Source organism: Cebus imitator, unplaced genomic scaffold (genome assembly GCF_001604975.1).
Source record: "Cebus imitator isolate Cc_AM_T3 unplaced genomic scaffold, Cebus_imitator-1.0 Scaffold261, whole genome shotgun sequence".
Classification (NCBI taxonomy): Eukaryota; Metazoa; Chordata; class Mammalia; order Primates; family Cebidae; genus Cebus; species Cebus imitator.
In genome coordinates this window covers 680,003-704,837 of record NW_016107576.1, presented here as the reverse complement: position 1 = coordinate 704,837, position 24,835 = coordinate 680,003, and the positions used below count along the sequence as shown (strand labels likewise).

At 41.1% G+C, this 24,835-nt stretch overlaps 1 protein-coding gene across 6 annotated transcripts in view; it reads right to left on the bottom strand.

Annotated features, from left to right (window-relative positions):
- Nucleotides 1-763: 763 nt before the first annotated feature.
- The window catches only part of SAMD13 (sterile alpha motif domain containing 13), a 54,678-nt gene continuing 30,606 nt past the window's right edge, over nt 764-24,835 (bottom strand). For 3 of the 6 annotated variants that reach the window (XM_017499811.2, XM_017499813.2, XM_037728281.1), the window contains exons 3-5: nt 21,419-21,530; nt 18,403-18,524; nt 1,824-1,946 (exon numbers count right to left, since the gene is read on the bottom strand). In XM_017499811.2, the coding sequence (XP_017355300.1) occupies nt 1,919-1,946; nt 18,403-18,524; nt 21,419-21,530 (262 nt within the window). In that variant the 3' untranslated portion in view covers nt 1,824-1,918. Of the gene's footprint in view, nt 1,947-18,402; nt 18,525-21,418; nt 21,531-24,835 lie in introns of all 6 variants that reach the window. The other 3 variants (XM_017499812.2, XM_017499814.2, XM_037728282.1) reach the window with 1 other exon arrangement.

Genomic DNA, 24,835 nt, shown 5'->3' with positions numbered 1-24,835 from the left:
CTTCTTGATCCAGGAATCCCTTCTTTCCTATCCAGGTCTCAGCTGCAGTTCTCACCTTTTGCCTCCATCACTCCTCACAACACTTAACTATATTTTGCCTTTTACTTGTGTTTTTGGTCTTAGGTAGACTGTGGGAACTTAGAGATTTTAAAAAATGTCTCTTTTGTAACCACTTTTCCCACTTACAGTGAAAACAAAGCATTACTTAAATTTCAGATACTCTGTATGGTCTATAATTGAATTAATTTGGAATGCGTTTTTAAACCCCACCTACTATCTATACCACTTCCTATTTTTTTTTACTGTAATCTTCAGACTTTCTGTTCTTTCAAGAAATTATCTCCAGAGGGGACTGAATTATGATATTTTCTAAAATAGAAACTCTTAACTTGAGGAGGAGGAAGAGGGAAATTATGAGTCCACCAACTCTTCGCAAGTTTTGTATGTGGAAATGTGAGCTTTTGTCTGGAAAGGAAGTCAGTAGCTTTTATTAGAATTAAAAAAAAATCATGACCCCCACTGGCCTATAGCAAACAAAAAAAATCTTTGGCTAAAATAATACCTAAAATTGGGGATGAAAGAAGAAATGAGATTTACTTGAATGAGTCACTTTATAAAGAAATTAAATGCACATACAGATTTATATAATTTCTACTTCTAAAGTTTTTCCCCTCCCAAATGCTTAATTTTCTCTCCCTAGTTTCCAGAAGACCTTAATCCTTAATCCCAACTGAAGAAGCAGCCAAACAGAAAAGATCAAAGATACACTGGCAACAAACTGAAGCAATGCTTTATTGCAACCACAAAGCACCAATTCAACAAGGCGTTGACACATAGAGATTGAACAAATGTCTCTTTGAACAGAGATGTAGCAAGCCCACTTTTTCCAAGTTCTTAAAAACAAGTACTTAAACCAGGAACTGAACAAAGCATAGGACAATTAAAAAATTACACCATCATAAAGGAATATATATAAAAATATTTTGTACTAGTAACAAGGCTTTTTGACCTATAACTCTCAGCAAATTGCTTCAGAAACAAATCATTATAAATAAAACCATGAAGTTAAAAAAAAAAATGCTTTCTTCAAAAACAAAGAACCAATTTAAAAGAAAATCTGTGCAGAAAATACCATTACCCCATTTGAAAGCTAGCTGGATATGGATGGATACCCTCAGTACACAATGGAGCTTCTCTTTTCAGAGCTACGAGTCTGCTCCTGAAGGGGCCATGATGCATGTTCATTTCAAACACGGCAGCGTATCCCAATAAAACCTTAATAAGGTCAAGTGGAGAACCCTCTATAAAAAAGGGTGTCGGCAATTCCATCCAAGTAACACAGGCTCTAAGGAGCAAAGGAATTCAAGGGGGACAGCAATCCCTTTCTTCTTTCTCCCCCTCCCCAAGTGTTCTTGTTTTTACTCTTCCTAAGTCTGTAACCAAAAGATAGTCATTCAATTAAATTCTTTTTTAAAGGATTTTGGGAAAGCAATCTATAAAGAGATGACGAAAATCCTTATGCTGAAAGCCTTTCTGGGGAGGAGTATCTAATCGTGTCAAAGATCATTCTATTCAACACATTCCACGAGGAAAACAACCCTGTGTGCATCTTGTCCTTGCTCCTCCTGGCTGATTTCAGGTCAGCTGATGAATTGCCTAGTTTATCCAATAGGATAACGTTTCATTTGATTGAAATTCTTTACATATACACATGTATGTATTCTGTTTACAAAGTTTCATCACATGAAACTAAATTATGTCATTATGTATTTTTTGAGGTCTTAGACCCCAATTTGACTATACTATGAAGAGTTGTTCTTTAAATGCTTTGTCTGCAGAGGTTTTACATGATATTCGTAGATTTTCAGAGCAGGCCCCAATTTTAACTGAAGTCCTGTCAACACATCATTTCTTGTCATCAATAGCAGGGATTTTCCATCAATTTCCTATAATAGAAGCAGAGGGTAAAGCCAACATGTGAGTCCAAAAGCTCAAGGATAATGAAGAGAAAAGGAAGTTCAGAGGTAAAAGTCGTATCAATTGTGCCCAAGCTAAAAACATTATGTTTGTAGTAGTGCCAAAATGGAAAAAATGCAATCTTCTATTTTTATCTTACATCTTTCAGATTTATTTTGGCATTAAACACAATTCATAGCTGATCTTGCTTTCAAGCTCCTATCACAAACATCACATCTCAAAAAACAGATAGCAAGCTTACAGCATGTATCCTTAAGGATCAAAGATGTTGCTTCTGAAAGGAATAATGACACTTTCCGTTTTTAAAATCATTAAAGTTTATGCAGAATTTTCTGTGAAGTTAATTTCTAAAACAACTCTGTAAATTAGAATGGGCAGAGACGATCATCTCTAATTTACAGGCAAGCCAAGGATCAAGCAAGAAGTTCACTTGCCTAAGATCGTGAAGTTGGGAAAGGGGTGAATAGAATTTGAACTCTCATATACCTGCAGCCAAAGCCAATGTTATTTTTATAAACCCCCTCTGCTTCTCTTGATACTTAAATATATGTGTTTCAGATGGTCCTAGAGTCTTAGCTTTCCTGGAGTCTAGACAATTGCAACAATGGGGATTAGAAAAATGACTAAGACTTTGGGAGACTTTCCTGCCCTTTAAAGGAGGAACCATCCACCTCAACTCAAAATCAACCTCTCCAAGATGAGTTCCCCTACCACACACCCTCTCAATGGATCCTCAAACTTCTAAATAAGGTAGTGAGGGGCAGGGCCCTGCCAGCTGAAAATCCCTTCTCTGTTCTGCTCAGAGTCCATTCCCTGCACCCTTAGGCACTCAGAGTCAGGTACACTGCACTCCAGGGATTCTGGAGAAACTACAAAGCTTTGGGATGAAGTAAAAACAGGCTTCTCACAAAAGAGATGAGGATCCCACACATACAAAGTGGTTTGACACTTTTGGAAAGGAAGAACTTAGAAGAATGCTGAATACCACATTATTTTTGTTATTTTTTGTATGGGAACCTTACGTCTCTTAAGAACATGAGCTGGTTCTTAGGTGACTTGGGTTTAAGAGATAAACCAGCTGTGCATGGTCAGTGAGTTGTGACATTTCTGTTCATGGTTTTACCCACATACTTCTGCACCCACCTCTTCCACTGACCGACAGACATGGAGACACCATGTGTAGCTGCAACTACATAAAACGAGACTCCCTCCCACATTATCCCAGGGTGGCTCCTCCAACTCTCATGTGCCTTGCTTGCCAGGCTGGGAAGAAAATGTGCTTTGAATGCCTAAGAGCGTGGGAGAAATAGCAGCAGGCTAGGCGGCTGAAGAAACACCCACTTTGTGACCTTAGGCAAGTCCCTTCTCTTCTGTTTCTTCCTTGGTAGGGTTTCTGACAAGATTCTATGAGAAATTGCTCTTGCAAATGCTCCCTGAGCTATGAGTTATACAATCACTTGTCATCATCCCTTCCATCATTCTCGACAGGACCAGGTCCTCATTTTACTTGTCAGCCACCTAACATGAACCAGAGCAGAACAAGGAATTACTTCTACCTGGTCTATGGTGGTTTTGAGTCTGGGAAATCTTTCTTCTGTCAGCTACCAGAACACAAACTATCTCACATTAGTTTGTGAGAGACCCTAACACATAAAAAAGCAGTTGATTGATAGGACAAGAATAGAAAATTTCCTTAAGGACACAGGAATTGACCCAATAATCCTAAAGTACTTTTCTTCCTATTTAGGCAACTAGTAATCCTAGAGATTGTCGATTAGTGAAAGCTGCAGGTCTGAGAGTTGGTGGAGGAGACTCTGGCCCCTGCAAAGCACAGTAGCTGTGCCGAAGACACTGTGAGGTCACAGAGACTAATTTAGAGGTGACCTTAAAGCTCACGCTGTGTCTTGCACACGGGCTCAGAATGTTTTACTGAACGGCAAAGCCCTTCCTGCCCTCCATCTTGCCTCAGCTGTTGTGTGCGCACACTTCACTTACTACATGTTTAAATAGGCATCAGGAAGAGATGACGCTGCTTTCATTTCTATACACCAAGAAAACTTCCTCAACTAACTCAAAGTGAATTTTAAAAAAAATCTTTCTTGGCAAAAAGTCCTTTGACAACTCAGCATTTCTGTCAAAAGCCAAGTATGCCTGTGAAAATGCTGAAATTTGGGTTTTACTTAAGAGAAAATGGAAAAATCATGTTTCTGCTCCAATCTGATTTTCCCTTTGTTCAGTAGACACACTGCAGTTCACCTCAGACCAGGGCTGGTAAAAGAAAGCTCCATCTGGAAATCCTCGTTTTAGAAATGTTGAAATAAATATAGTGAATTCATACATACAACCAAACATTCCCCTTAAATCCTGACTAGAGCAGCTCAAAGGAATGAGAGTGGAATACAGCATAACGGAAATGAAGCTTATGGTCAGGCAAACTGCAGTCTGAATCCTGTCTCCACAAAGTACTATGTGGCCCTGGGTGGCAGACTTAACTTCCCTGCACCTCAGTTTCCCCACCTATAAGATGGAAACAAACCCGTGAAGGACTTTAGAGGTTAGAAATGAAGGATGGAAAGTACCGTGCACGGTGCCTGACATGTAGGAGGTTCACAGTGACTACTAAGTGGAAGTGGATAGGCTTTGAAAGAAATAGGATGTGTTCTGATTCCAAATCCACCTTCTGCTTCCTTTCTGCAAGTGTGCTCCCCTTTGCCAGGAAGATGTAGGCATATTCCTGTTTAGGCTCAGACAATTTACTGAGATTAAAAAGTTCAAAGACTACATAAAACAATCGTTTCACAAAAATTGCACACACAGGCAAGTTCCTTGATTAAGAAGACAAATAATTTGTTACATAACTTCCATGGGATGCAAGTGAAATCCAAATTCTGCCAACAGCATGCTGCACTACAATGAGCTTGGGACTGGAAACTGGAGAGGTTCTAATGCAGACTCTATCCGGAACTTTCCATAAGGAACAACTCCTCTGGAACCCAGTCTGTGTATTAATATAAATGAATGAGTTGGAGTGTGACCAACTCCACCTAAACAAAACAAACCCAAGATTTTGCATGTACATTATGATGAAATCCAAAATAAAAGATATTTCACATCTTGGGAATTGTGTTAGCTGATAATCATTTGTTAGTGTCGGTAAAACTTTTACACTGGTTGTGTCTTCATGTAAAAGTAACCTTCAGGTTCCTGTTGGGCGATAAAAAAATGTTTACATCTTTACTAAGTTCCAGCAAGTACTCATGCATGGAAGTAAAGTCTAGAGATGATAGTTTAAATTTCCAATGAGGGCAAGAGGCTAGATTTAAAAATAAATGAGTAGGATTCATAGATATTATAGCTCACTAGCTAAGCATGTGCTTTAGACTAAGACACTACTTTATTGCTTATTAATGGGGCCTGGGGCACATTACTGAATTTTTCTAAGCCTTATTTTCTTATCTATATGATGGGGGAAAGTGACTACTATATTTCACTGCTGAAAGTATTATTGAGGTAACTTTTGTGAAAATTCCTGACGTGCACTGACCACTCAATAAATGCTATTTAAAAAAACATATAAAAGTTGGGCATGGAAGTCCCAGCTACTTGAGAGGCTGAGGTGGGAGGATTGCTTGAGCCCAGAAATTCAAGGCCAGCCTGGGCACACAACATAGGGAGACCTTGTCTCTACAAAATTAAAATTAAAAAATTGAAAAGCATATAAAGATCTTAACCCATGTACTTTTCACTCATTCTCTCTGCATTAATCTATACGTAGGTAACTCTGAATTGAACCTATTTGCAATATGGTTTGTGGGAAATGTATAGAAAGAAAGAATGGGTGGGAACAGAAGCAGCAAAGAGAAAAGAGCTTAGGAAGATACAAAGAGTACCCATCAAGAAAGGCAACAAGGCAATTGCAAGGTAGGGCAGGGAAAAAAAAAAAATGGTTAAGAGAAGTCAATGGGATTTATGACTCTGCACTGACTGGGAAGGCCATATTTGCGAAGTGGTCTCTACTGTCCTAGATGGTACCTAAGGGAAAGGAGGCTTAATTTAAAATCAGAAGACTGGGGAAGGATGCTCTGCTCTGCTACTTACGAGGTTCTTATGTCAACATCTGTCCCATTATTCCCCTCCTCTGTGAAATGAGAGGTTTGAACTAAGCTGAACGCTGTCCATCCCAGTTCAACACATTCTCAAATACAATTCAGTCTTCCATAAGCATCAAAACACCCTGTTAAAGAACACGGTGGCAACTTTTTACCAGTGATGTGGAGGAATCTCATGAAACAGTCTTTCTTTTTCTGCTTCATTCCTCCCCCTCACATTTTCTGGCACTTTCTTTGTAACAACTCTCTTGCCATTTACTCACTGGCTACAAGTGGCGACCAGTCTGAAGTTTCTCATTCCACTGCTTACAAAGGGTACAAATGTCTCAGAGGTAGAGGTACTCGCTCTGGAGCCCAGAGATACAAAAGTGGAATATCCTGTATCCAATATGGGAGTCACATCAAAGATGGAGGAGTGGAATCCCTTGGTTTTACCCACATGGCCAGTGGAAAATCATCTCCTGAGAAAAGCATCTTCATCTTCTGAGAAAAGCATCTTCATCTTCAGACATTCTGAAAGACACAGTGTGGCCTCTCAATGCATAGTTCCTCCTCCACATGTTTTTTTTCTCTGCCATCTCCTCTGTCTTCCCTTTTGGTTTGGTTCCTTCTGGCTGTGTCATACTCATTTCATTTCCTGGCATCAGACAAGACCTGATGGGCCTCTGCTACTTGTTTGAATTTCTTCTCAGATGACTCCTTGTTCTCTGGGTTCCTGCCTGGGTGTACTTGTAGCCCCAGCTGGCGATAAGCTTTCTTACTATCAGAGGAGGAAGCATTTTGAGGCATACCTAGTACTTGTAGTAATTCACTAGGTTTCTTTAAACAGCCTTTCCCCACCAAGACAGGGTTGATTTTCTGAAGAATTTCTATATGAGGTTGGAAAAGAAGATGGTGAACTATTCAAATTTACACCAAGGCCTTTTGAATACTATCACATGGCTCTTGGGATGAAGTATCTTCTGGAGAGAAATTCCTCTTTGGTGTATGGATCCTTCTCATGCCCTCACCCCTGCCCCACCCCCTGTCAGCAGCTCCTTGTGGGTAGAGTGACTATGAACTCAACATTCTCAGCCAATGACTCTCAGCTGATGGCTGTGCTTGCCTTGCCTTCCTATTGGTAGCAAATTTAAAGTGGATAACATATACTTTGGGGAGGCTTCACTTTATTTAAAAATCAACACTGAGCAGTTTATTCAGAGAGAAACTATTTGTGTGGCTCAAAAGTCTCTATTTCATTTACTTAAGTAACAGTCACAGCGAAATGGCTTTTGCACTGAAATCAGACACAAAATCCATTTTGGCTCACTGTAAGGGCTAATGCTTTTGGTGACTTCATGAGTATTTCCTAGTGTTATTTTATATTTGCTGCTGGCACAAAGTGAGTGATAAAGGGTCTGTATTACAAAACAAAATCTTAAGCACATTTCTAATGAAGGAAAATAAGTAAAATTCATTTCATCAAATGAGAAAACTGGGTCATAGAGATTAAACTAGGCAGATTTTTTTAAATTATAGATTTACAAAATATAACTAGAATTTAAGAGCTCCCATATATTATCAAATAAGTCTTCTTCAGCTGATTAAAAAATTTCTTTTAATTTTTATAAGTTCCAGGGTACATGTGCAGGATGTACGTTTGTTTCACAGGTAAATGTGTGCCATGCTGGTTTGTTGCACCTATCAACCAATCACCTAGGTATTAAGCCCAGCATGCATTAGCTTGTGTGTGTGTGTGTGTGTGTGTGTGTGTGTGTGTGTGTGGCCCAGGCTGGAGTGCAGTGGCGCCATCTTGGCTCACTGCAACCTCCGCCTCCTGGGTTCAAGCGATTCTCCTGCCTCAGCCTCCCGAGTAGCTGAGACTACAGGCACGTGCCACCCCGCCTAATTTTTTGTATTTTTAGTAGAAATGGGGTTTCACCGTGTTAGCCAAGATGCTCTGTATCTCTTGAGCTGGTGATCCACCCACCTCGGCTTCCCAAAGTGCTGGGATTACAGGTGTGAACCACTGCGTCCAGCCAGCTATTTTTTCTTTTTTTTTGTTTGAGACAGAGTTTCACTCTGTCACCAGGGCTGGCGTGCAAAGGCGCGGTCTTGGCTCACTGAACCTCCACCTCCCAGGTTCAAGTGATTCTCCTGCCTCAGCCTCCCGAGTAGCTGGGATTACAGGCATGCATCACCACGCCCAGCTAATTTTTTGTATTTTTAGTAGAGATGGGGTTTCACTATGTTGGCCAGGCTGGTCTCCAATGCCTCACCTTGTGATCCACCCACCTCGGCCTCCCAGAGTGCCAGGATTACAATTGTAAGGCACCGCACCCGGCCAGCTATTTTTCCGAATGCTCTCCTTCTCCCCATCCTACCCGCAACAGGCCCCAGTGCGTGTTGTTCCCCTCCCTGTGTCCATGTGTTCTCATTGTTCAGCTCCCACTTATAAGTGAGAACATGAAGTGTTTGGTTCCCATTCCTGTGTTAATTTGCTGAGGATAATGGCTTCCAGCTCCATCCATGGCCTGCAGACGACATGGTCTCGTTCCTTTTTATGGCTGTACAGTATTCCGTGGTGTATATGTACCACATTTTCTTTATCCAGGCTATCATTGATGGGCATTTGGGTTAATTCCATGTCTTTGCTATTGTGAATAGTGCTGCAGTGAACAAACATATGCATGTATCTTTGTAATGGAATGATTTATATTCCTTTGGGTATATATCCAGTAATGGGATTGCTGGGTCAAATGGTATTTCTGATTCTAGATCTCTGAGGAATTTCCACACTGTCTTCCACAATGGTTGAACTAATTTACATTCACACCAACAGTGTAAAAGTATTCCTCTTTCCCCACAACCTTGCCAGCATCTGTTGTTTCTTGACTTTTTAATAAATGCCATTCTGACTGGTGTAAGACGGTATTTCATTGTGGTTTTGATTTGCATTTCTTGAATAATCTGTGATGTTGAGCTTTTGTTCATGTTTGCTGCTGCACTGATGTCTTCTTTTGAGAAGTGCCTTTTCATGTCCTTTGCTTACTTTTTAACAGGGCTGTTTTTTTCTTATAAATTTAAGTTCCTTGTAGATTTTGGATATTAGACCTTTGTCAGATGGACAGATTGCGAAAATTTTCTCCCATTCTCTAGGTTGCCCGTTTGCTCTGATGATAGTTTCTTTTACTGTACAGAAGCTCTTTAGTATAGTTAAATCCCATTTGTCAATTTTTGCTCTTGTTGCAATTGTTTTTGATGTTTTTGTCATGAAATATTTGCCTGTGCCTTTGTCCTGAATGGTATTGTTTAGATTTTCTTCTAGTTTTTTTGTAGTTTTGGGTTTTACATTTAAGTCTTTAATCCATCTTGAGTTAATTTTTGTATAAGGTGTAAGGAAGGGGTCCAGTTTCAATTTTCTGCATATGCTTAGCCAGTCCTCCCAGCACTACTTATTAAATAGAGAATCCTTTCTCCATTGCTTGTTTTTGTCAAGTTTGTCAAAGCTCAGATGGTTGTAGATGTGTGGCCTTATTTCTGAGTTCTCCATTCTGTTCCATTGGTCTGGGTATCTGTTTTTATACCAGTACCATGTTGTTTTGATTACAGTAGCCTTGTAGTATAGTTTGAAGTCAGGGAGTACGATGCCTCCAGCTTTGCTCTTTTTTGCTTAGAATTGTCTTGGCTCTCTGAGCAATTTTTTTTTTTATTCTATATGAATTTTAGAACAGTTTCTTCTAAACCAGTGAAGGATCTTTTAATGTTAGCCTTTTCAAAATTTATCTCTGGACTTAAGAACTAAACTGAGCAGCAGCATCAAAACAACAAATGCTTTTAAAAAAGGAAGCTGTTGGTTGCCCTTTTTTGCAGGACACACAACTACAGATTTCCCAGGCTTCTTTAAAACTTAGTGTGGTCATGTGACTAAGCTCTGGCCAATGAGATGTGAAGGGATGATGCATACCTCTTTCAGGTCGTAAGATTACCTGCACAGGCTTCTCCTTGCTCTTTTTCCTTGTGCTAACTTATGTCAATGCCTAGATGATCTTGAAAGCTATTCAACTGATAACAATGCCTCCTTTGCCTGGGTCTTTGAATTACAGTAAAGCAGAAAATCCCTACCAGCTACCTTGGACAATTTGTATGAGCAAGAAATAAACTTCTACTATAATTAAGCCATTATACACTACTTGTCATATCTGTTAGTCTATTTTAATACACCAACCATTTCTACAATTTCCCCTTCACTTTTACAACCTATTTATATCACATCATCCACTAAAAGAGTCCCATCTCTGCAACATTGAAAGCCCAATATCCTGTTCTCTCACTCCTCACTCTGATTAAACCCACTTTTTCATGTCAACTCCACTTTTTCCAGGGTTATCAGTCCCTTTCCGACTCCTTTTTGATATCAAGTCTGAACTTAGTGATTGACCAGGGAGCCATTCTTTTATTAGTCCTCTAAAATAGCCCTCTTAAGTCATTAGCTTTTTGCTGTGTCTATCCCACAAACCCCTCATCCAGGATGAGTCCAGCAATTCAGCTTCTCTCACTCCTCTATCTAGTGGAGCTGGGAAAAAAAACCAAGAAACCATGAAGACAAAACACTACACATTTGCAGTGTACCAATCTCAGCTGGCCAGTAGAATACCTCAACAGTTCTTTTGTTATCCTTGGTCATCTCCCTCTTCCATTCCCCTTGGTGGCCATTCTTAACCTTCATTGCTCTCCTCCAGTTCTTTATTAAATCTCTACAAATCCCCATCTATCACAAGCAGAGGAGCTTGATTCTTGTTTAGCAAAGGAAACAGAGGTTTTCAGGAACTCCTTTAATATCCATGAAGACAAAGTGTATTAGTCAGGGTTCTCCAGAGAAACAGAACCAAAGAGATACTGGTTAGGGATGACCAAGCTGCATGCTGGGAAAACAGGAAAGCTAGTGGTGTAATTCAGTCCAAGTCTGAAGGACTGAGAATGGGAGGGTGAGGTGGCGCTGGTGATGTAAGCCCAGTCAGAGTCTGAAGGCCTGAGAACCAGAAGCTCTGATTTCCAAGAGCAGGAGATGATGGATGTCTCAGGTCAAACAGAGTGATTCACCCTTTCCCCATATTTTTGTTCTATTAGGTCTATCATGGGATTAGCTGATGCTCACCCACATCAGTTAGGGCCATCTTCTTTATCCAGCCTATTGATTCAAATACTAATCTTCACAAACACCCTCACAGACACACCCTAAATAATGCTTTACCAGCCATCTGGGCATCTCTTAGCCCAGTCAAGATGACACATTAAATTAACCATCACATAGGACAATCTTATTTATGTCTGTACACAGCTTCACCTATGTCCCCAACTTAGAAGAACGCTGTCTTGCCCAGCACTAATTCCTTAATATTTTTTAAAATAAAATACTTGAATATTTTATTGACCAAATTGAATCATGATGTTTATTATGGTTGGCATTACATTTTAAAAACTTTATTGGGATAAAATTAATATAACATGAAATATGCCATTTTACCCATTTTAAGTATACAGTAGCATTGATTACATTTATAGTCTTATGCAATTATTGCTGCTATTTTAGAAACACTTCCACTACCTCAAAAAGGAATTCTCCATCCATTACTTAGTAACTCCCCCCTCTCCCTAGCCTCTGGTAACCTCTAATCTTCATTGTATCTCTATGAATTTGCCTATTTTAGATATTTCATGTACATGGAATTATGCAATATTTATCTGGCTTATTTCAGTTAGCATGTTTTCAAGGTTTATGTTGTAGCACATATCAGAACTTCATTCCCTTTTATGATTGAATAATATTCCATTATATGTATACAGCACATTTTAAAAATCAGTTCATTTGTTCACGGACACTTGGGATGTTTCCATCTTTGGTTATTGTAAACAATGCTATAATGACCACTGCACAAGTACAAGTATCTCTTTAATTCCCTCTTTTCATTTTTGGGGGTGGAATTTCTGGATCAAACATGAATGCTATGCTTAACTTTTTAAGAGTCTCCCAAATTATTTTCCACAACAGATGGACTATTTTATAGTTCTACTAGCAATTTACAAAGGTTCCAATTTCTCCACATTTTTGCTCTTCCATATTCTCTTGATCTCATCCCTTTATGTGTCCTATATATCTACTGCAAAGTACAAGTATCTGTTTAATTCCCTCTTTTCAATTCTTTTGGGTGGAATTGCTAGGTCACAGAGTAATGCTATGCTTAACTTTCTGAGAATATGCCAAATTATTTTCCATAACAGATGCACCATTTTATAGTTCTACCAGCAATGTACAGAGGTTCCAATTTCTCCACATCCTTGTTCCTCCATATTCTTTTGATCTCATCCCTTTCTATATCCTCAGGGAGTTTGCTTCACTTAACTTTCCTCAATTTATTCCAATTTTAATCTGTCCAATTCTTTTGGCTACTTTCCTGGATTTGAGTAAGTCTGGATGTCTTCTCTCTTAGAAAAGAGCCCTCATGCCTACATGACCCTCTAGCTGCTGCTTCTCCCCTACTGGCCTGCCTCCCACTCACTTCTCAACTTGGAGAAAAAGTTCCTCCCCAGCTAATGTGTGTGCACCCTGACAGGCTGCTGTGGCTGCTGGCATGCATGAGCAACCACAGATCCTGCTGCCACTGCCCCGGTGTAACTCTTTTGCCAGCACCCCTCATCAGAGTATTGTGGCCAGCAGACAGGGAATACTTTGATCCCTCCAGTAAAGCAGGTTGCTAATCACAAAGGGCCAGAGAACAAAGCTGGTAGCCTGGTACCAGCCCCCCCCCGAGTTACAGCATGCAGCCCAGAAGTGCCAAGCTGAGCCTTGTCCTCCTAAAATCTTGCAGAAATAAAGCCAGTCACCTTATACCACAATTAAACCCCCAAGGGCATTAAAGAAGAGAAAGGCAAAAAAATCACACCCAAAGGACAGCAACTTCAAAGACCGAAGAAATATGAGCCCACAAGAAAAAAACAGAAACAAAAAAACTAATGCAATAACTCTGGCAACTCAAAAGCCAGAGTGTCTTCTTATCTCCAAATGACTGCATTAGCTCCCAATAATGATTTTTTAACCAGATTAAAATGGCTGAAATGACAGACATAGAATTCAACATATAGATAGGAACAAAGATCATTGAGATTCTGGAGGAAGTTAAAACAGAATCCAAGGAATTTAAGGTTTATAATAAAATGATATGGTAACTGAAAGATGAAATGGCCATTTTAAGAAAGAATCAAACTGATCTGGCAGAGTTGAAAAACTTACTTCAAGAGTCTCATATTATAATCTCAGCAGAAGAGATCAAGCTGAGGAAAGATTCTCAGCTCTTGAAGAATGGCTGATAGGGTTTGACTGTGTTCCCACCCAAATCTCATTTTGAATTCCCACATGTTGTAGGAAGGGCCCAGTGGGAGGTAATTGAATCCTGGGAGCAGGTCTTTCCCATGCTGTTCTTGTGATAATGAATAAGTCTCAGGAGATCTAATGGTTTTAAAAAGAGGAGATTCCCTGCACAAGCTCTCTCTATTTTTGCCTGCTACCATCCACATAAGATGTGACTTGCTCCTCCTTACCTTCTGCCATGATTGTGAGGCCTCCTCAGCCATGTGGACCTGTAAGTCCAATTAAAGCTCTTTCTTTTGTAAATTGCCCAGTCTTGGGTATGTCTTTATCAGCAGTGTGAAAATGAACTAATACAGTAAATTGGTACCAGTAGAGTGTGGCGTTGCTGGATACGCAAAAATGTAGAAGCGACTTTGGAATTGGGTAACAGGCAGAGGTTGGAACAATTTGGAGGGCTCAGAAGAAGACAGGAAAATGTGGGAAATTTTGGAACTTCCTAGAGACTTGTTGAATGACTTTGACAAAAATGCTGATAGTGATATGAACAATAAGGTCCAGGCTGAAGTGGTCTCAGATGGAGATGAGGAACTTGTTGGGAACTGGAGGAAAGGTGACTCTTGTTATGATTTAGCAAAGAGATTTCAAACTGTACTACATGGCTACAATAACCAAAATAGCATGGTACACATAGATCAATGTAACAGAATAGAGAACAGGGGAATAAAGGTATGCATCTATAACCATCTAATCTTCGACAAAGTGACAAAAACAAGCAATGGCGGAAGGACTCCCTATTCAATAAATGGTGCTGGGATAGCCATATGCAGAAGATTGAAACTGGACCCCTTCCGCTGCATATAAAAATCAACTCAAGATGGTTTAGAGACTTAAATGTAGAACCTGAAAGTATAAAAACTCTAGAAGATAAACTAGGAAATACCATTCTGGACTTAGGCCTTGGCAAAGATTTCATGATGAACATGCTAAAACCAAATTGCAACAAAAACAAAAATTGACAAATAGGACCTAATTAAACTAAAGAGTTTCTGCACAGCAAAAGAACTATCAACAGGGCAAACAGACAATCTACAAAATGGAAGAAAATATTTGCAAACTATGTATTCAAAGGTTTAATATCCAGGATCTATAAGAAACTTAAACAAATTAACAAGCAGAAAAACAAACAACCCCGTTAAATATTATGAAAAGGACATGAACAGACACTCCTCAGAAGACACTTCTCAAAGACATACATACAGCTAATGGGCATATGAAAAAGTGTTCAATATCATTAACCATTAGAGAAATACAAATCAAAACAACCATGAGATACCATCTTGCACAAGTCAGAATGGCTACTATTAAAAAAAAAATAGATGCTGGTGAGGTTGCTGAGAAAAGCGAATTCCCACCACAATAGTGGTGGAAATGTAAATTTGTTCAGCCATTGTGGAGAGCAGTTTGGTGATTTCTCAAAGAACTTAGAACTACCATCCAACCTGGCAATCCCGTTACTGGGTGTATTCCTAAAAGAATATAAGCTGTTCTACCATAATGACACATGAACCTGTACTTTCACTGCAGCACTATTTACAATAGGAAAAATATGAAATCAACGTAAGTGCCCATTAACAGTAGGCTGGATGAAGAAAATGTGTTGCATATACACCATGGAATACTACATAGCCATTAAAAAAGAATAAGATCATGTCCTGTGCAGCAACATGGATAGAGCTGGAGGTCATTATCCTACATGAACTAATGCAGGAACGGAAAACCAAATACCTTATATTCTGATAAGTGGAAGCTAAACATTAAGTACACATGGACATGAAGAAGGGAAAAATAGACGCTAGGGCCTATGTGAGGGTGGAGGGTGGGAGGAGGGTAAAGATGAAAAACTGCCTATTGGATACTATGCTTATTACTTAGGTGATGAAATAATTTGTACACCAAACCTCTGTGACACACAATTTACCTATATAACAAATTTGCACATGTACCCATGAACCTAAAATAAACTTTTAAAAACTTTTCCTTATCAGTTTTCAATTTTCTTGGCTACTTTCTTATTGTTAGCATTACCCATTTACTTGTGATTTCACCTCTTTTCTAAATCTTCATGGGCTGAAAGGACACATCAGCAGAAATTGGGTTGCCACTTCCCGTTCATTATGCTATAACATATTTTAAGCATTTCAATAGCCTTCAATTGTTGAAAACTATCAGGCATCAAAGCACCTCAAATATTTTCAAGTGCTTGGTATTATTGCTGATGAAGTAAATCAAGTCATTCTCAATTTTTGAGGTTGTAATTGGTCTAATTCAAAGCCAGATTTGCCATTAAAGCTAATCATTTTTAAGAGTCACCTTAACAAGTTTGTAACCATAACTTTGTAATTTTTTTTTTGACCAAGGAGGGCTGTTACAACTGTATAAACTTTAGGCTCCACAAAACCTAGATTTATTTCTGTTCTAATTAGAAATCTCCATCTAGAATTGCTACAACTGAATTCACTTTGGCTGTGCTTTGAACACTATGCTCAGGGTTGTTCTGACTGGCCTCCCGACCCTATGGTTCCATTTTGAGGTAGTTAGTATTACTCGGCAACATGTAACCATAAGAAATTTTATTTATTTTTTATCAAGTCAGTGACTCCAGAAACTTATCAAAAGTTAGCAATAAGCCATTTGAAAAGAGATGTCAATCTTTGCATTTCAAATGAACGACTTAAGCAACCAGCTGGGCATTTCAGAGTAAAACTACTATTCTTATTCACATGGTTTGAGAAAGTGAAGAGATAATAGAGTAAAATTCATTTGTCACCTTGAGTTGCATATTATTTTGTCACGATTATCTCAGAGATACATATTATTCCAGAAATAAAATCATGAATGTTGCTTTTAAGTTTGAGAAATCTGCATAATATGAACTATATGACATTGATTGAATGGCAGATGCCTGTCTTCCATCTTCTTCATGTATGTTCTAAGTATGTGAGTCAAACAGACAAAGACATAGAAATGAAGTGACTACACCACAACAGGCAGAGCTGTATTGCAATTGTGACTTGCATTTAGGGTCCAATTTGAGTGGTGAAGTTTCTTACTAGACTGCAGAGTTCCTTAAATGGCAACTAAATGCATTGCCCATAGATGGCTTTACAACAGAGAATGCTGCTCATTTAGGCTTTATAGTTTGACAAAGTAAACTTTATCCTAAATGTCCTCTGTCAGGAAGGGAGTGATGCTTGTGAACAAGATTAGTCAAAACAGTCTCTTAAAAACCAAAGCTCTTATCAAAGTAAAATTCCTGAGGTACCTTAGACTCCTGAAAGCCAAGCAGCCCATATCCATGGAAAAATGCCATTTAAAAAAGAAAAATCTATTCACAAAAGCTCAACTGTGTCTCAAGTGATTTTGTGCCCTGTGTTGTACCTGAAAGCATACTTCTTGAGGACCAATTCCAAGATGACATATTTTGACTCTTAAAGCAGGAGCTTGCATAGTAGTCTGCTTTTTTAACTCAGTATTCTGTTTAATTCACTTTATAGAAATCTGAGTCCTAGAAAGGCAAATTCTCCAGGACCATCCAGTAACCATAAATCAACTGGAAGAAAACATATCAGAAGTCATGACTTTCACTAATTCCCTTCACCACAGCCTAAAATGTTTGTCTGCTAGAAGGCACTTGGGAAAATAGCCACCATACCACAGTGTCTGTGGGAAAGAGACATGGTACTGACAAGGCTGTAATCACTGCCCTCTCCAGAGCTCCCACTGCCTGCTGCTCTCATAGGCTGATGAACCCTCTGGAGTGCTAGCTGAATGAGTCCGGTGGGCCAGACTCCCTACACGGTGAACAACTGCAATCCTGACGACACAAAACACATGCCAACCCAAGGAGCAGCAACATCGCTGTCCAAAACATACATCCTGTTGATACTGGGCTATTCGTGATGGGCTAGGCAGGGGCTTAGCCCTTCACTCTTGATAATTATTTTGACTAGTAATTGTGACTAACACAGAAGGCTCCAAAGAGGACTGCCAGAAGAAAATTTGATGAAGATAATTACAGCAGAGGAAAACTTAATGAAGGTCATTGTTCTGTGGCAGCGGGGTGCCTGCACAGAGAAAGGGAGGTTAGGTAAAGACCATCAGCATAATCCAGCTGCTTCACCATACCACAGAAACACAAGATAAATCTTGCCCTCTGACAAATCTTGCTCAGTGGCCTCATATCTTCCCCAGAGGTCATGTTGCTAGAAAGCCACATCAGAGTCTGGCTGCTGCAGCCATACAGTTTCCAGTACTGTGTTATGAGACCATGCCACAAAGACAGATACTCTCCTGGAAGTCAGGCCAACTGATGGCGGACATGTTTGCCATAATATCAGTATTTTAGTCAATTCAGTCTGCCGGAACAAGATACTGTATACTGGGCAGCATAAATGACAGCTATTTCTCACAGTTCTAGAAGCTGGAAGTCCAAGACAGGGGTGCCAGCATGGCTGGGTTCTTGGTGAGGGCTCTCTTCCTGTCTTATAGAGATGGTCTTCTTGCTGTATCCTCACACCTGAGAGTAAGCTCTCTGGTGTCTTGTTCTCCTCTTATAAGGGCACTGATCCCATCATGGGGGCTCGATCCTCATGACCTCATCTAAACTTAGTTACCTGCCAAAGATCCTACCTCCTAATATCCTCACACTGTGGGTTAGGTTTTCAACATAAGAGTTTTGAGGGGACACAAACATTCAGCCCACAATAGCCAGCCATGAAACAATAAGCTACCCACATCACGGGCAACCGTGCTGCCCTTTCGGGACTTGCCCTTTTCAAAGGTGGTTTAGGGGATGCTCTCCATCCCTGCTCTGTTTCTGTCAAGTTGCAGGGCAAAGCTTTCCTGCAGAGAGTTTTAGGAAGCAGCTGTTCTAATTGTTTCTCAGCTGCTGTGATCTAGAAGATGTACCTTGGAAGGGTCATGTGCTTGGGCTGGAGATGGCCTGCAGTCTTCCCATCAGGATGATGAGTGGGTGCTAACCGACTGGGTTCATTGCCAGGAAGACTCCAGAGGTAAAATGCTGATGGCCTCTGTAGTGTGATGATGGAAGAAGAAGTTAACATGGCAGAGGATCCAATCCTCAGTTCTCATGAACACACAGCAGCGTCTTATCTTACCAGCCAAAGCCTGGCCCTCCCTGCCCTCTACCTCCTTTAATGGGAAAAGGAGAAATGAGATTTGAATCACTGCCAGAGTCAAATTCAAGGCAGACACTTTCCCCACTCAATCACCCTTCCATGAAAATGAAGAAACTCAAGCTTTTGGATCATGCTTGCAAAACTCTGATCCTTCGTTTCTGAATTGGCAGACTGAACATAGCAGCAAGGCAATGCTCACTTCTCCCTTGAAGGATTTCTGAATGAAATGCTTTAGAAGAGTTTATTCCCATTATGCTTCCCAGTGTCCATGGTGTCAGAATGAGGTCATCCACGAGAGAAAGGGCCTGCTGATGGGCCAGGCTCATAGCTGGCAGTCCAATTTCCGAGGTATCTCACAGGATCTGGAAGGTCTAGAGACCATTGGGTGCCCTCAGTCTGGGATGTCTGCCTCCAATGAGTCTCAGCAAAAGCTCAACCTACAAAGGGCTTTGGTCAGCTGGGAATCTGGCCAAGAGACCTTTTAGCTAAGTATGTTTTTGATAATCATTTACAATATCACTTAAATTTAATTTTAGAAGAGAGCTATTCAATTGCAATGACACAAATGGACATTGTACCAGTGAAAAACAAAGTATGTTCCAGCTGATCAGCGGCCTTCCTTCCACTTTCCAACCTGAGCGGTTCTTTTCATCACAATTATTCATAAAAGTTTTTCAAACATAAAGAAAACGCATCAGAGTTTTAGAGTAAATACCCATATTCTGAACACCTAGATGCTACAATTAACATTTTCTGTACTTGCTTTATCACATATATGTCCACGTAGTCACCCTTCTATTTAATTGCCAACCCATATTTTTGATGCATTTTAAATTGAGTTGTATATAGCAGTATTCTTCCTCCCCCACATCAAGGGCAACCATGCTGCCCTTTCGGGACTTGCCCTTTTCAAAGGTGGTTTAGGGATGCTCTCCAACCCTGCCTGCTTCTGTCAAGTTGCAGGGCAAAGCTTTCCTGACGAGAGTTGAAGGAAGTGGCTGCTCAAATTTGTTCTCTGTTATGCCTGTGTAAAGCAAGCAGTGGCCCATGCATACGTGTAACCCGAGCCTGTATCAAGAATCAGAATGTTACCATCACCCTGAAAGTTCCCTCATACTCCTTCCGAGTCATTCTCCACCCCCACCCAGCCAGAGGCAGCTGATTGTTTTTTACCACTGATTCATTTTTCTGTTCTGAAACTTAATCTAAATGGAACCATTCAGTATGAACTCAGCTATGTAAGGTTTCTCTCATTCAGTATTATGTTTTTGAGACTCATCCAAATGGTTGTACATAACAGTAGTTCATTCCCTTTTATTACTGTGGAGTATTTCCATTGTATGAATATGCCACAGTTTGTATATTCATTCCCCTATGGATGTAGACCTAGGCTTCAAATTTTTGACCATTGTGATAAAGCTGTTAAGAACAATTTTGTACAAGTCGTTTTACAGACATGTGTTTTCATGTCCCTTAGGTAAATACCCAGGAGTGAAATTGCTGCATCATGGGGTAGATGTCTGAATGTTTATTTCACATTCTCACCAACAATGAAAGAGTTCCAGTTGCTCCACACCCTCGTGAATGTTTAGTGTTATCAATCTTTCTCATTTTAGCTCTTCAGGTGGATGCAAAGTAATTTAAGCTGCTATTTTAGCAAGTTTTCTAAATTAGAAAAAAATACATACCTACAAAGATCAAGTCTGAAGTAAATATGGCTTGAAAGAAATCTAGAAACTGGCATGTGCAATATTAGAAAAGTTTACCTTATCCAAATCAGGCCATACAACTAATCGCTTAAGAGAATAAAAATGGCTGAAGGGATATGAAACAAGCAGCCAGACACATTTTTCAGTTTTTGCTTCTCCCGACAATATTATGATACTTGAAAAGCAAATGTAATGCTTAGAAAACTGCAGGCTTCATTGATAGAGAAATAGGAACTCTGTGTTTACCCACAGAACTGGCCCGGTGTGAACCACACTGTGCTGTCCCCATTTGCCTCATCAGGTCAAAGCCCCTTGAGGACCACCCCTGCAGACCTGGCATAGCCTGTAGCATGGAGCTGTGAATCACCTAGCCCATTAGGACGAATTCCTGCCCCTTCCTCCCTCTGATACCAACCCTGGACCTAAGGGAAAGGAAATCCCGTTTTTTGAGCATTAACATTGTGCCAGAACCTATGATAAATTGTGCATATATTGTCTTTTAATCATCACAACAACATCCCTATAAAGTTATTGACAGTCTGATATTATAGATGTGAAACCAAGACTGAGAGACATAATAATGTGCCTAGGATCACAGAGAGGTAGAAGAACCAGGATTCAACTTACAATCTGGTGCTCTTTCTGCTCTACCTTGCTAAGCACCCAGAAAGCAAACTGCGGAGAGCTTAATAGTTCACTGGGTGCCTAGGATAGTAGAAGGCACCGCACATCTCTTGGTCAGGTTTGTCCCTGCCTTTCCTTTCTCTTCTGTTTCTGCACCCTTCTAGTGTGTTTGTATTGAAGGTAGGGCTGATTCACTTTCAGAGGATAGATGTTAATGAACTTTAGCCTTCCTCTCCATGGCTGCCACTGTCTCCAGCTTTGAGTTTTCCCCTTGCATGAAGGCATAATTCACCTGATACATCCATTCTCCTTCCCCTCAGTTTCTCAGCACCTCATTGATCCCTCCCTGCTCTTTGGTCCTCTTCCTCCTCACTCCCTTCTGCCCACTGTCGGGAAAGGAGGTAACTGTGGGTTCATCACATGTTCATAATGTGTTTCTCTAGACCAAGTTACCTGTTCCTGAAAAGCACTAGCTTGCTCCTCAAATCCCACGGTTCGGAAATAATTGACGACATCCATCACAGCCCAGTCTGCAGGATCAGGTGGTCTCCCACTTTCCATGGAACTGCAAAACACAAATCCAGACAGTTTTCATGGCAGTGCCTGCACAAGGGTGTGGCCAGGCTCACAACTGGGTCTTCTGGGGCAGGCCTCTCGTGTTCCTTGGGTTCAGATGATGATTACTCTCACTGGCTTAGTCACTGCTAATATACCATTTGAGCTTTAATGTAACTTATTTCCTCTGGTTTTTAATCCAGAGACATTGAGAGTGGTCCAGTGACTGCTGGCAGCCCACAGTATGACATTCATACTTCTGAGTTCAGAACACCTGGCCTTTTACAGTATGACCTCAGCATACCTCTCTCTCTTCCTTTCTTCTTAACACCTTCCCTAGCCCCATCCCCACACATCTAGGGATAAACCATTCCACAATAGGCCAAGTCCTTTCACAGATCTGAGCCTCTGCACATCCTGTCCCAGTCACTTACAATGCCCCCTCCTCACCTGTCTTTACTGAACAAAACTCTTATCATTTCTATCAGTACAAAAACTACCTCCTCTTTGAGGCATTTTTCTGGCTCTTCCAAGGGAGTATTTTAGTCATAACCTCCTTTGAGTTCTAGAACTTCATTCAGACTCCCATTGTAGCACTTTCCACACTGGATTATACCCTCCCACTAGAGTGGGAGGTGCAGGTTGGAGATACGCATTTGAGCCTGGACCACTTCCATTTTACTATTCCTACTATCAAGCCTGTACTTAGGAACATAATCCATATTGTTCAAATAAATAAACGGATGACATTCAAGCATTTGTCTGAGAGGGTCTATGGGGAACACACTCCTCAATGTATTCAGAGAGGAGAGAACAAAGAATTAGAAGAAAGAAAGAACAGTACTGACCTGCAGTTACTGGGACTCTGCCTCATTTCTGAATTGGGAGTATTTGTCTATCTTTCTCTACACTTCATCCAAGATGATTTTCCCAGAGTGTACATTCAATTATATAGCCTAACTTTGCTTTGGAGGTCCTTCAGGACAAAGCCTCTTCCCACCTTTCCAATAGACTACACTGGAGAGCAAAACAGAGACCACCCTTTTTCTTATGGGCCTTACAGTCCTGTGGGGAGTGGACATTGATCAATGGTCATACAAGTAAATGTGCAGCTGCAAGTTATGCTAAACGCTAAGAAGGACAAGCACCACGTACTATGACAGTTTAAGGGATAGGGGAAGCTTTCTGGTGGGAGTTTCTTTTCAGGTACGATCTAAAAAGCAGCCAGAAGTTAACTGTATAAAGAAGTCACATGAAGATTATTCTAGGCCCCATGGCAGGAACAAGGGAGCCACGCAGGCCTTGGAGGCCACACTAAGGATTCTGGATTTTTGCTAAGAGCAATGAGAAGCTCTTATGTAAAGGGGGCAACCTGATCAGATTCACATTTTGAAAAAGAGGATGCTGGAGAGGAGCCAGTGAGGAAGAAGCCAGTGAGAAATCTACTGCAGTCATGCAAGCCAGAGATCATGCTAACTTAGACTAGAGTGGTGGCTATGGAAAACGAGAGGAGTGTGTGGATTTAAAAGATAGTTAATGAATAAAATCAGTGTAATGTAGTGCTGGACCAGACATAGAGAATGGAGCAAGTAGAAGTGTGATGGAGCTGGCTGGGTGGTGGTAACTTTGCTGAGATGGCACTCCCAGGATGAGCTGAACATACTAAATTTGGGGTACCGTCTATATCCAAGTGGAGATTTAATGTGGGATATAAGTCTAGAGCACAAAGCAGAAGAGTGGGCTAGGTACACCTGTGGGAGACAGAGGCATTAGACAGTAACTAAAATCTTGAGGGAGGATGAGAGGAGAGCTGGGCCTAGAACTAGGTTTGAGAGGTTCAATATTTAGTGGAAGTTGAAAATATCCAGGCTACTTTTAATGGAAAAAAAATTGGCTAGATTTTGAGGGATTCCTGAAGATCTTTAAAGGTGTAAGAGTCAAGGATCCAGCCACCTAATTCTCCAGCACAATGTTTTGCCCAAAGCAGGAACCTAAAATATTTGATTTAAGAAAACCAAACTGGAGGTCATAAGATGGCCATTTAGGAACAGCTCAGGATTGCAGCTCCCAGTGAAAGCACAGAGGGTGAGTGGACGCCACATTTTTATTGCCCACAGACTACGAAATTCCCAGACGGAGGAGCTCCAGGGGTCGCCAGCGTGGCTGTTTTGGCCAGTGGCTGTGTCGGCCGGCACCGCTGCTTTGCCCCACGTGGCTGCTTCGTTGGCTCTCCGGAGCAGCAGTTTTCTGTACAAAATACACTAGTCCAGGTGCCCTTTTGGCTGGCGATTGGAGCCACGGGAAGTCACCCATTCATCTGTTTAAAAAGGGGACTGAACAGGGAACCAGGACAGTAGATTCCAGGGCAAAAAAAGCGCCATGAATCTCAGTGCCGCTGTTTTAAGCCAGAGCAGTGAATTGCCGCCCAGGAAAACACACAGATCCTGGTGCCTCTTCAACAGGCGACTGGAACACCAACTTAAAAAAAAAAAAAAGGCTCTGAGGCAGGGAGACAGGCAATCAGGCTTGGCTGGTCCCACCCCCAAAATGAACAGCAATCAGAAACTCTCTGGATTGAGAGTTTCACAGCAAGCACAGCTGAACCCGGGACGGTCCAGCTCTGTGGGGGAGGGGCGTCCACCATTACCGAGGCACTCCAAAACTACGGAGGTAGCCAGCCAATGCTGAGGCAGCCCGCCGTTGCCAAGGCAACCCGCCATTGCTGAGGCAGCCAGCCATTGCCAAGGCAACCCGCCACTACAGAGACAGTCTGCCATAATAGAGGCGGGTCACCATTGCCGAGGCAGTTCTTCCCACCCCATTCCCTTATTGCTGCTTGTCACTGCCTGACATGCACGCCAGAGGCAAGGCTGCAGCAGCCTTGCCTGGCTGTGCAGATCCCCTCTTGCTCCCCAGAGACTGCCTCCACCATCCCACAGATGATGGATCCTCAGTGGGTCCTCTTGGGCTCTAGGTCCTAGAGAATGTTGTGAGGGGGTTATAATTTTTTAAATAGTGTTCATAAAGAAATACATATTATTCTTCTCAAGATGTGGGGGAAGTTAATCTCATTATGGAGGCCCTGCTATGCTGTGTATCTGGGCGTGTTGTATATCTTGCTGCCCCATGGCTTCATTAAAAATGACTTGGAAGAGCAAAAAAAAAAAACAAAAAAAAAAAAAACCATATAAACAGGACTGCAGGGAAGTTCACTCGGCAGCTGGGTGGAGCCCACAGCAGCTCAGCAAAGCCTCTACAGGCAGACAGTGACTAGGCTGCCTCCTTGCTGGGCAGGGCAGCTCTGAAGGAAAAAAA